We start from the raw sequence: 11,768 nt of genomic DNA on the forward strand, positions 1-11,768 counted from the left end.
CCCAAGTTGACGAAAGTCTTTGAACATGAGGAGGGGGATTGATCGTAAGATGTCAGGTGGGGCACGACGTCAGGCTTGGACTACAACGTGGCGTCAATAGCGGACTACAGGTCCCACAATGCAGCGCAGGGAGACGTGTCGTCCACCCGTTGTGGCGTCACCGCGCGCGCGCACACACACACACACACACACACACACACACACAAAAACACACAAGACATAATCCCCCGGGCCTCTGGGAGGATCTGTAGTTCGAGACGTGGGGCGGCGGCCTTTGCTGTGAAGGGAGGTGACGTCACGGCGGGACTACAAACCCCAGGTGGCCGCGCGGCGCAAGACCCCGGATAGAAAGCGGGAGGCCGGAGGAAGAAGGAGACAAAATGGCGGCGTTGCCGCCGCCGCCCGCCCTGAGGGATATGGAGGTCGCCGCCTCCCTCCGGCAGTGCGCCGCCCAGCTGGGCCCGCAGACCGATCCCGGTCGCCGCCTCCAGGCCCTGTTGGCCCTGCGCACCAAGCACTTGAAGGAGGCCGGGGCGGCCGAGCGGTTCCGCCGGGCCGGAGGCGTCCGGGCGCTGGTGGGGCTGCTCCTGCGGGACGGGGCGAGGCCGGGGAAGAAAGAGCTGGAGATTGGCCTCAGCATCCTGGCCAACTGCTGTACCCAGGAGGGGGCCCGCAGGGAGGTGAGGCGAGGCCTAGAGGGGAAGGGGTGGGGTTGCTCCGTTATGGAGGAGGGTCATCCTGTCGTAGGTGGGAGTCGTGGGGGTGAGGGAAGGTCATCCTGTCGTAGGTGGGGGTTGGGGGGAAGGTCATCCTGTCGTAGTTGGGAGTCGTTGCGGTGTTTGGGGGGGAAGGTCATCCTGTCGTAGGTGGGAGTCGTTGCGGGGTTTGGGGGGGGAAGGTCATCCTGTCGTAGGTGGGAGTCGTTGCCCGGGGGGGGGTGGGGGGGGAGAGAGGTCATCCTGTCGGAGGTGGGAGTTGGCGCATTGTGGGTGGGGGTGGGGGAAGGTCATCGTGTCGTAGGTGGGAGTTGGCGCGTTGTGGGTGGGGGGTGCGGAAGGTCATTCTGTCACATGGGGGAGTCGGCATGACGGGGAGGGGCATCCTGTCGTAGGGGGTAGGCGGCGTGTACTGGGGCAGGGTCATCCTGTTGTGGGGGGAGTCAGTGCGTAGTGGGGGGGGGGGCGGGTCATCCTGTCGTGGGTGGCGTTGGTGCGTAGTGGGAGTGGGTTATCCTGTTGTAGTGGGGAGTTGGGGCATCATGGGGGGAGGGTCATCCTGTCATGGGGGAGTCGGCATGACGGGGAGGGTCATCCTGTTGTGGGGGGAGTCGGTGCGTAGTGGGGGGGGGGGTGGCGGGTCATCCTGTCATGGGTGGAGTCGGTGCATTGTCGGGGTGGGCCATCATGTCGTTTGGGGGGGGGGGGTCGGTGCGTAGTGAGGGTGGGTTATCCTGTCGTAACGGGGAGTCGGGCATCGTGGGGGGAGGGTCATCCTGTCGTAAGGGGGAGTTGGGGCATTGTTGTGGGAGGGTCATCCTGTCGTGGGGGAGTCGACACGTGGGGAAGATCATCCTGTTGGAGGGGGAAGCGGAGTGTCGTGTTGGGGGGGGGGGGGGGCTGGGTGCGTTGTGGGAGGGTCAACCTGTTGTGCGGTGGGGGGGGAGGTCAGTGCGTCACGGGGTTTCTGGATTGGCGTGTGCCGTAGGGGTCATCGTGTCGGGTGTTAGCGGGCGGGGGGGGGTTGTCGAGATGGGGGTCGGGGATGTCGACGTGCCGGTGGGCAGGGGGAGTTCGGATGTACCTGGCTCCATCTTTAAATCTCTAACCCTCCCTTTCTCTGTTACAGATTCGGAAACTGGGTGGGATCCCTCCCTTGGGTAAGACTCGCCGCGCACCCACCATCGTGTGCACCCACCCTCCCTCCACGACCGTCAGCCCCATCCCCCCTCTGAGCCGCACCCCCCACAATCACCTGGAATGCACTGACACCCCAGCTTTGGTGTCCGTTCCCCCCCCCCCCCGTGGTTCCCTGGGGGTTTTATCACTACTGCATGGGGCCGCTTTACTCCTGCAGTCCACGGTGGGTGAGAAAGCGCAGGGGTATTTACTGGAGTCTGAACATCTCTCTCTCTCTCCGCAGTGAACATATTGAAGGGGTTCAGTCTGCTGAGTGTACAGAACAGGGCAGCACGGGCTCTGGGTAACCTCGCTCTGGAATCTGAGAACTCAGTCATCATCCATCAGTCAGGTAGGTGACCCCAGGTAGCTACCCCTGGAGACCCCGAACCCCGACTCTTGCCCGGGACATGCTGATCAGGCACCCAACCACCCCATCGACGCGCTGAGCAGGCTCCTCGGAGAGACACGCCCCACCCCCTCCCCCTCCCTCTCAGAGAAATACACATCCCCCTCCCCCACCCACCCACCCACCCTCCAGAGGGATGCACAGCTCCCTCCTGCCCACTTCAGAGAGACACACCAGTCCCCCACCCCCTCTCCCTCGCCCCACCCTCCCCCGGAATGACACACCTCTTTCCCCCCACCCTAGCTCGGAGAGACACACCAGTCCCCCTCCCCCTCGCCCCCCCCCGCCTCGGGGAGACACACCTCTCCTCCCCCCCCCCCCCCACCCTCCCTCGTGGAGACACACCTCTCCCCCTCCCCCCAACCCTCCCTCGTGGAGACACACCTCTTCCACTCCCCCACCCTCCCTCGGGGAGACACACACCCCCACCCTCCCTCGGGGAGACACACCTCTCCCCCCACCCACCCACCCTCCCTCGTGGAGACACACCTCTTCCCCCCCCCACCCTCCCTCGTGGAGGCACACCTCTTTCCCCCCAACCTAGCTCGGAGAGACACACCAGTCCCCCTCCCCCTCGCCCCCCTCCCTCGGGGAGACACACCTCTCCCCCCCCACCCTCCCTCGTGGAGACACACCTCTTTCCCTCCACCCTCCCTCGCCCCACCCTAGCTCATAGAGACACACCAGTCCCCCTCCCCCTCGCCCCCCTCCTTCGGGGAGACACACCTCCCCCCCCCCCCCCCACCCACCCACCCTCCTTCGGGGAGACACACCTCTCCCCCCCCCCCCCCCCCCCCCCCCCCCCCCCCCCCCCCCACCCACCCACCCTCCTTCGGGGAGACACACCTCTCCCCCCCCCCCCCCCCCCCCCCCCCCCCCCCACCCCAACCCCCACCCTCCTTCGGGAGACACACCTCTCCCCCCCCCCCCCCCCCCCACCCTCCTTCGGGGAGACACACCTCTCCCCCCCCCCCCCCCCCCCACCCTCCTTCGGGGAGACACACCTCTCCCCCCCCCACCCTCCCTTGAGGAGACACACCTCTTTCCCCCCCCCCCCCACCCTCCCTCGGGGAGACACACCTCTTTCCCCCACCCCCCCCTCGGGGAGACACACACCCCCACCCTCCCTCGGGGAGACACACCTCTTCCCTCCCTTGGGGAGACACACCTCTTCTCTCCCCCCCCCACCCTCCCTTGAGGAGACACACCTCTTTCTCCCCACCCTCCCTCGCCCCACCCTAGCTCGGAGAGACACACCTCTCCCCCCACCATACCTCGGAGAGACACACCTGCCCCCTCCCCCCTCCCCCTCGCCCCCCACTCCCCTTGGAGAGACACACCTCTCCCCCTCCTACTCCCCCCCCACCCCCCACCCCCCACAAAGACAGATCAACGACGCCCTCCCATCCATCACGGAGAGACACACCTCTCCGCGCCCCCACGACGAAAGACGCCCCTCCCCCGCCCCCTCCCCTCCCCTCCCCCTGCCCCTTCCCCGCGCCTCCCTCTTTCCGTGCCTCCCCCACTACTCCTCCTCCTACCCCACTACTCCTCCTCCTACCCCACTACCCCTCCTCCTACCCCACTACCCCTCCCCCTACCCCACTACCCCTCCTCCTACCCCACTACCCCTCCTCCTACCCCACTACCCCTCCCCCTACCCCACTACCCCTCCTCCTACCCCACTACCCCTCCTCCTACCCCACTACCCCTCCTCCTACCCCACTACCCCTCCTCCTACCCCACTACCCCTCCTCCTACCCCACTACCCCCTCCTCCTACCCCACTACCCCTCCTCCTACCCCACTACCCCTCCCCCTACCCCACTACGCCTCCCCTACCCCACTACCCCTCCCCCTACCCCACTACCCCTCCCCCTACCCCACTACCCCTCCCCCTACCCCACTACCCCTCCCCTACCCCACTACCCCTCCCCCTACCCCACTACCCCTCCCCCTACCCCACTACCCCTCCCCCTACCCCACTACCCCTCCCCTACCCCACTACCCCTCCCCCTACCCCACTACCCCTCCCCCTACCCCACTACCCCTCCCCTACCCCACTACCCCTCCCCCTACCCCACTACCCCTCCCCCTACCCCACTACCCCTCCCCCTACCCCACTACCCCTCCCCCTACCCCACTACCCCTCCCCCTACCCCACTACCCCTCCTCCTACCCCACTACCCCTCCCCCTACCCCACTACCCCTCCCCTACCCCCCTACCCCTCCCCCTACCCCACTACCCCTCCCCCTACCCCATGACCCTCCCCCCTCTACCCCTCCCCTACCCCACTACCCCTCCCCACCCTACCCCACTACCCCTCCCCCTACCCCACTACCCCTCCTCCCCCTACCCCCCTACCCCTCTCCTACCCACTACCCCCCCCTACCCCACTACCCCACCTCCTACCCCACACCCCTCCCCCTACCCCACTACCCCTCCCCCTACCCCACTACCCCTCCCCCTACCCCACTACCCCTCCCCCTACCCCACTACCCCTCCCCCTACCCCACTACCCCTCCCCCTACCCCACTACCCTCCCCCTACCCCACTACCCCTCCCCCTACCCCACTACCCCTCCCCCTACCCCACTACCCCTCCTCCTACCCCACTACCCCTCCTCCTACCCCACTACCCCCTCCTCCTACCCCACTACCCCTCCTCCTACCCCACTACCCCTCCCCCTACCCCACCTAACCCCTCCCCCTACCCCACTACCCCTCCTCCTACCCCACTACCCCTACCCCACTACCCCTCCCCCTACCCACTACCCCTCCCCCTACCCCACTACCCCTCCTCCTACCCCACTACCCCTCCCCCAACCCCCACTACCCCTCCCCTACCCCACTACCCCTCCCCCTACCCCACTACCCCTCCCCCTACCCCACTACCCCTCCCCCTACCCCACTACCCCTCCCCCTACCCCACTACCCCTCCCCCTCCCCCTCCCTCGTTCCCCCTCCCTCTCCCTCGTTCCCCCTCCCTCTCCCTCGTTCCCCCACCCCCTCCCTCTTTCCCCCTACCCCTCCTCTTTCCCCACCCCCGTTCCCCCTCCCCCTCCCCCCTTCCCTCCCCTCGTCCCCCTCCCCCTCCCTCTTCCCCCTCCCCCCTCCCCTCCCCCCCCCCTCCCCCTCCCTTCCCCCTCCCCCTTCCCCTTCCCCTCCCCCTCCCCCTCCCACTTCCCCCTCCCCCTCCCCTCCCCTCCCCCTCCCTCGTTCCTCCCCCTCCCCCTCCCCCTCCCTCATTCCCCCTCCCCCCCCCATCTCCCCCTCCCCCTCCCTCGTTCCCCCTCCTTCGTTCCCCCTCCCCCTTCCCCTCCCCCTCCCCCTCCCTCGTTCCCCCTCCCCCTCCCCCTCCCCCTCCCTCGTTCCCCCTCCCCCTCCCTCGTTCCCCCTCCCCCTCCCTCGTTCCCCCTCCCTCGTTCCCCCTCCCTCGTTCCCCCTCCCCCTCCCCCCCCCCCCCCCCCCCCCCCCCCCCCCCCCCCCCCCCCCCCCCCCCCCCCCCCCCCCCCCCCCCCCCCCCCCCCCCCCTGCTGACACTGACTCTGTCTCTCTCTGTCTCTGTGCAGGAGCGGTGCCGCACCTGATCGGCTTGCTGAGCGCCACCGAGGATGCGGACTGCCTGCAGACGGCGGTGCGGACGCTGCGGATCCTGTCGGACACGCCCGCCCACCGCCGCTCGCTGACCGCCCAGGGCTGCGTGGCCCCGCTGCTGGGGCTGCTGGGCCGGGAGGAGCCGGGCCTGCTGGGGGCGGCAGCCCGGGCGGCGGCCGAGCTGACCCGCTCCTGCGGCGCCCCCTGCGCCCTGCAGGTCTCCCGGCACGGCGGGGTCCCCCTGCTGGCGGGGCTGGCCGCCCGGGGGGGCCGGGGAGTCCGGGAGGGGGCCCTGGCCGCCCTGGGCAACCTGTGCGGCCAGGGCTTCCTGCGGCCGGGGGTCGGCGGGGCCGGCGGCGTGGGGCTGCTGGTGGGGGCCCTGCGCTCGGACCCCGGGGCCCCCTCGGCCCCCGCCCACCTCCGGGCCCTCTGCCTGTGCTGCCGGGAGGCGGTCAACCGGGCCCGGGTGCGGGAGGAGGGGGGCCTGGACCTGCTGCTGGCCCTGCTGAAGGAGCCCGGGCACCGGGCCAGCCGGCCCCGCATCCTGGCCGCCCTGCTGGGCTTCTTCTACGACCAGCCGGCCATGGACTACCTCCACGCCCGCGGCCTGGTGCCCGTGCTGCTGGACGAGCTGCTGTCCCTGGCCGGGCTGCGGCCGCCGGCCGGCCTCCCCCCCCATCCCTGCCCCGAGGAGCCCGAGGACGAGCGCCAGGCCGCCTCCTTCGACTACCCGCCCGACAGGCCCATCGCCGGGGAGGAGCAGCCGGCGGAGGCTTCATCCAGCTTCCTCAGCCTCAGGTAGGAGACACGACCCACCCACCCTCGCTCGCTCGCTCACTCCTCCAGCCCCTACACCCCTCCCTATCCCTGTAACGTCCTCCACCCACCTACACCCCTCCCTATCTCTGTAACCTCCTCCAGCCCCTACGCCCCTCCCTATCTCTGTAACCTCCTCCAGCCCCTACACCCCTCCCTATCTCTGTAACCTCCTCCAGCCCCTACGCCCCTCCCTATCTCTGTAACCTCCTCCAGCCCCTACACCCCTCCCTATCTCTGTAACCTCCTCCAGCCCCCACAAACCCTCCCTATCTCAGTAACCCCTCTCCCCCCAGCGCCGTGTCTGTGACTGTATCTCTACTGATGTTAATCCAGCTCCCTCACACAGTCACTCAGTAACCCCTCTCCCCCCAGCTCCCTGTGTTACTGACTGTATCTCTACTGATGTTAATCCAGCTCCCTCACACTGTCACTCAGTAACCCCTCTCCCCCCAGCGCCCTGTGTTACTGACTGTATCTCTACTGATGTTAATCCATCTCCCTCACACTGTCACTCAGTAACCGCTCTCCCTCCAGCGCCCTGTAAGACCATAAGACATAGGAGCAGAAATTAGGCCATTCGGCCCATCGAGTCTGCTCCGCCATTCAATCACGGCTGATAAGTTTCTCAACCCCATTCTCCCGCCTTCTCCCCGTAACCTTTGCCCCCCTTACCAATCAAGAATCTATCTATCTCGGTCTTAAATACACTCAATGACCCGGCCTCCACAGCCTTCTGTGACAATGAATTCCATAGATTCACCACTCTCTGGCTAAAGAAGTTTCTCCTCATCTCTGTTCTAAAAGGTCTTCCCTTTACTCTGAGGCTGTGCCCTCGGGTCCTAGTCTCTCCTACTAATGGAAACATCTTCCCCACGTCCACTCTATCCAGGCCTTTCAGTATTCTGTAAGTTTCAATCAGATCCCCTCTCATCCTTCTAAACTCCATCAAGTATAGACCCAGAGTCCTCAAACGTTCCTCATATGTTAAGCCTTTCACTCCTGGGATCGTTCTCGTGAACCTCCTCTGGACCCTGTCCAGGGCCAGAACATCCTTCCTGAGATACGGGGCCCAAAATTTATCTCAGTATTCTAAATGTGGTCTGACCAGAGCCTTATAAAGCCTCAGCAGCACATCCCTGCTTTTATATTCCAGTCCTCTCGAAATAAATGCCAACGTTGCATTTGCCTTCCTAACTACCGACTCAACCTGCAAGTTAACCTTAAGAGATTCCTGGACCAGGACTCCCAAGTCCCTTTGCACTCCAGATTTCTGAATTCTCTCCCCATTTAGAAAATAGTCTATGCCTCTATTCTTCCTACCAAAGTGCTTGACCTCACACTTCCCCACGTTGTATTCCATCTGCCACTTCTTTGCCCATTCTCCTAACCTGTTCAAATCCTTCTGCAGCCTCCCCACCTCTCAATACTACCTGTCCCTCCACCTATCTTTGTATCATCTGCAAACTTAGCCAGAATGCCCTCAGTTCCTTCATCTAGATCATTAATGTATAAAGTGAAAAGTTGTGATCCCAACGGAACTCCACTAGTCACCGGCCACCATCCTGAGAAGGACCCCCTTATCCCCACTCTCTGCCTCCTGCCAGACAGCCAGACTTCTATCCATGCTAGTACCTTGCTTCTAACACCATGGGCTCTTCGTGACTGTATCTCTACTGATGTTAATCCAGCTCCCTCACACTGTCACTCAGTAACCCCTCTCCCCCCAGTGCCCTGTGTTACTGACTGTATCTCTACTGATGTTAATCCAGCTCCCTCACACTGTCACTCAGTAACCCCTCACCCCCAGCGCCCTGTGTTACTGACTGTATCTCTACTGATGTTAATCCAGCTCACTCACACTGTCACTCAGTAACCCCTCTCCCCCCCAGCGCCCTGTGTTACTGACTGTATCTCTACTGATGTTAATCCAGCTCCCTCACACCGTCACTCAGTAACCCCTCACCCCCAGCGCCCTGTGTTACTGACTGTATCTCTACTGATGTAAATCCAGCTCCCTCACCCTGTCACTCAGTAACCCCCCTCCCCCCAGCGCCCTGTGTTACTGACTGTATCTCTACTGATGTTAATCCAGCTCCCTCACACTGTCACTCAGTAACCCCTCTCCCCCCGCCCCCATCACCCTGTGTTACTGACTGTATCTCTACTGATGTTAATCCAGCTCCCTCACACTGTCACTGTTACCCCTCTCCCCGCAGCACCCTGTGTTACTGACTGTGTCTCTACTGATGTTAATCCAGCTCCCTCACACTGTCACTGTTACCCCTCTCCCCGCAGCACCCTGTGTTACTGACTGTGTCTCTACTGATGTTAATCCAGCTCCCTCACACTGTCACTCAGTAACCCCTCTCCCCCCAGCACCCTGTGTTACTGACTGTCGTTATGTTTTTAGTTTTGTTGCTGTTAGATGTGCCGCTGCCGCCTTGAGCAAGGGGAGAAATAGCCACCTAATCTGTGGGTTGTGGGATGGGCACTGGGGAACGCTCCCCTCCGCGCCCCCTTCACCCCCGAGGAGGCAGACGCGTCCTGGGGCCCGATGGATTGTGGTGATGGCTCCATTCCCGAATACGCGGGGTTCCCCTCGTTTCCCCCGCGTACAACGCCCCAGCTAAAGTCTGCGGCCAAATATCTGCGCTCATCGGGAAGTGGGAGGGTTGGGCTGGGGGTCAGTACCGAGTGAATCGTGTGGTGCGCCACACATGGCTGTCGATGTATGATGAGCCTTAGTCTGAATCTCTCTCTCTTTCTCTCTCTCTCTCTTTCTCTCTCTCTTTCCCTCTCTCCCTCTCTCTCCCATCACCCTCTAGGTCCTGGCTGGTATCAGAAGGTTACATCGAGAGCCCTGACGAAGTGCTGCCTGGGCCCCCGGGCGAGACGGAGATCACCCCCCAGCCCTTGCTGTCGCCGGGAGAGCGAGCCGAGCGGGAGGGGCTGGACGGCGGCCCGGCTGAGCGACCGGGCGAGGCGTCGCCGGGCGCCGCCTATCGCCCCCTGCTGGCCTTGCCCCTCTCGCCCGCCGAGTCTCCCGCCACCCCTTCCTCCCCCTCCTCCTCCTCCCCCCCTCCCCCTCCTCCTCCTCCTCCTCCTCCCACCCCCCCGGAGCCCTGCCTCCCCGAGGCCCCGGTCCTCCTGCTGCTCTCCCGCTTCTCGCAGGCGGAGGACCCGGCCCCGGGGCTGGTGACGGAGGGCTCGCTGCGGGCCTTCCTGGACTACCTGACCCTGGCCCGCCCTCCCGGTGCCCGCTGCGCCCGTCTGCTGGCCCGTCTCGCCTGCAACCCCAACTGCCTGGAGGCCCTGGTGCGCGGCCGGGCTGTCCCCCTCGTCCGGGCTCAGCTCATCCACGGACTGCGACCTGGGGCGCCGCTGGAGGGGACCGAGATCGCGGGGCGAGAACGGGGGGAGCAGTGGACCTTCGTCCGGCGGAACAGGGAGTTGGGTAAGGTGGACGCGGCCAACTCTCAGCACCCCCTCCCTGCCAGCCCTTCTCACCCTTCGCCTTGTTTCTCTGAAGGTCATTTCAGTGGAGAGGCTGCAGAAAGCGGCAGCACGGGGGGGGATTCGGCGGGGGGGGGGTGGGGGGGGTGGTCCTCGCGCATGAATCCCAGAAAAGCTAGCGTACGAGTCCAGCGGGTTGTGGGGAAGGCAAGCGGAATGTCGGCCTTCATCCCGAAGGGAATAGGGTATAAAAATAGGCAAGTCTTGCTGAAACTGTACGAGGCACCAGCTAGACCACACCGAGAACACGGTGAACAGTTTCAGTCTCCTGATCTAAGGCACTGACATTGGAGGCAGTCCGGAGAAGGTTCACCCGGTCGATCCCGGGTTATGGAGGGATTTTCCCGTGAGAAGAGGTTGAGTGGGTTGGGCCTGTACTCGGAGTTTAGAGGAATGGGAGGCGACCTTATTGAAACGTAGAAGATTCTGAGAGGGGCCTTGACGGGGGAGATGCTGATGTTGTTTCCCCTTGTGGGAGAGTCTAGGACCAGAGGGTATAATAGAGTAAGGGGGACTCCTGTTGAAGACGGATATGAGGAGGAATTTCTTCTCTCTGAGGGTAGTCAATCTGGGGAACTCTTTACCGCAGAGGCCGGGTCATTGAGTATATTCAAGGCCGAGATGGACGGGTTTTTAATCAGTCAGGGAATCGAGGATCACAGGGAAAAGGCAGGGAAGTGGAGCTGAGAATTATCGGATCGGTCTTGATCTCATGGAATGGCGGAGCAGACTCGATGGGCCGAATGGCCAACTTCTGCTCCCACGGCTTGTGGGCTTAACACCTCCATCTTCTCTCTTCCCCCCCAGGCGAGGTCCTCCTGAGGAACCTGAGTGTCCAGGCAGAGTCTCCGTTTGGTGCAGGCACCCTCACTCACATGCTGCTGTCCAGCTCTCAGTCTGAGAGGGAGGCGTGCGCCATTGCACTGCCCCTACTGTGTCGGTGAGTAGTCGCAAATCAATCATCGACATGTCAGCCTCCCGTCGTCCGTCTGTCTCTCTCTATTGCTCTCTTGCTCTCTCTCTCTCTCTCTCTGTCCCCCTCTCCCTCTCTCTCTCTCTCTCTCTGTCCCCGTCTCCCTCTCTCTCTCTCTCTCTCTGTCCCCCTCTCCCACTCTCTCTCTCTCTCTCTCTCTGTCCCCCTCTCCCTCTCTCTCTCTCTCTCTCTCTGTCCCCGTCTCCCTCTCTCTCTCTCTCTCTCTCTCTCTGTCCCCGTCTCCCCCTCTCTCTCTCTCTCTCTCTCTGTCCCCGTCTCCCCCTCTCTCTCTCTCTCTCTGTCCCCCTCTCCCTCTCTCTCTCTCTCTCTCTCTCTCTCTCTCTGTGTACACCTCTCCCTCTCTCTCTCTCTTTGTCCCCCTCTCCCTCTCCCTCTCTCTCTCTCTCTCTGTACCCCTCGCCCTCTCTCTCTCTGTACCCGTCTCCCTCTCTCTCTCTCTCTCTCTCTGTCCCCCTCTCTCTCTCCCTGTCCCTCTCTCTCTGTCCCTCTCTCTCTGTCCCTCTCTCTCTGTCCCTCTCTCTCTGTCCCTCTCTCTCTGTCCC

At 63.9% G+C, this 11,768-nt stretch overlaps 1 protein-coding gene across 1 annotated transcript; it reads left to right on the plus strand.

Annotated features, from left to right (window-relative positions):
• The first annotated feature begins 201 nt into the window (after positions 1 to 201).
• armc5 (armadillo repeat containing 5) lies at positions 202 to 11,176 on the plus strand. Its single transcript, XM_041182135.1, has 6 exons — positions 202 to 680; positions 1,846 to 1,876; positions 2,140 to 2,247; positions 5,876 to 6,698; positions 9,545 to 10,173; positions 11,040 to 11,176. Exons 1-6 carry the CDS (start codon positions 381 to 383, stop codon positions 11,174 to 11,176), a joined length of 2,028 nt encoding a protein of 675 aa, XP_041038069.1. The 5' UTR covers positions 202 to 380.
• Positions 11,177 to 11,768: the final 592 nt, after the last annotated feature.

The sequence above is a fragment of the Carcharodon carcharias genome, assembly GCF_017639515.1.
Source record: "Carcharodon carcharias isolate sCarCar2 chromosome 38 unlocalized genomic scaffold, sCarCar2.pri SUPER_38_unloc_2, whole genome shotgun sequence".
NCBI lineage: Eukaryota > Metazoa > Chordata > Chondrichthyes > Lamniformes > Lamnidae > Carcharodon > Carcharodon carcharias.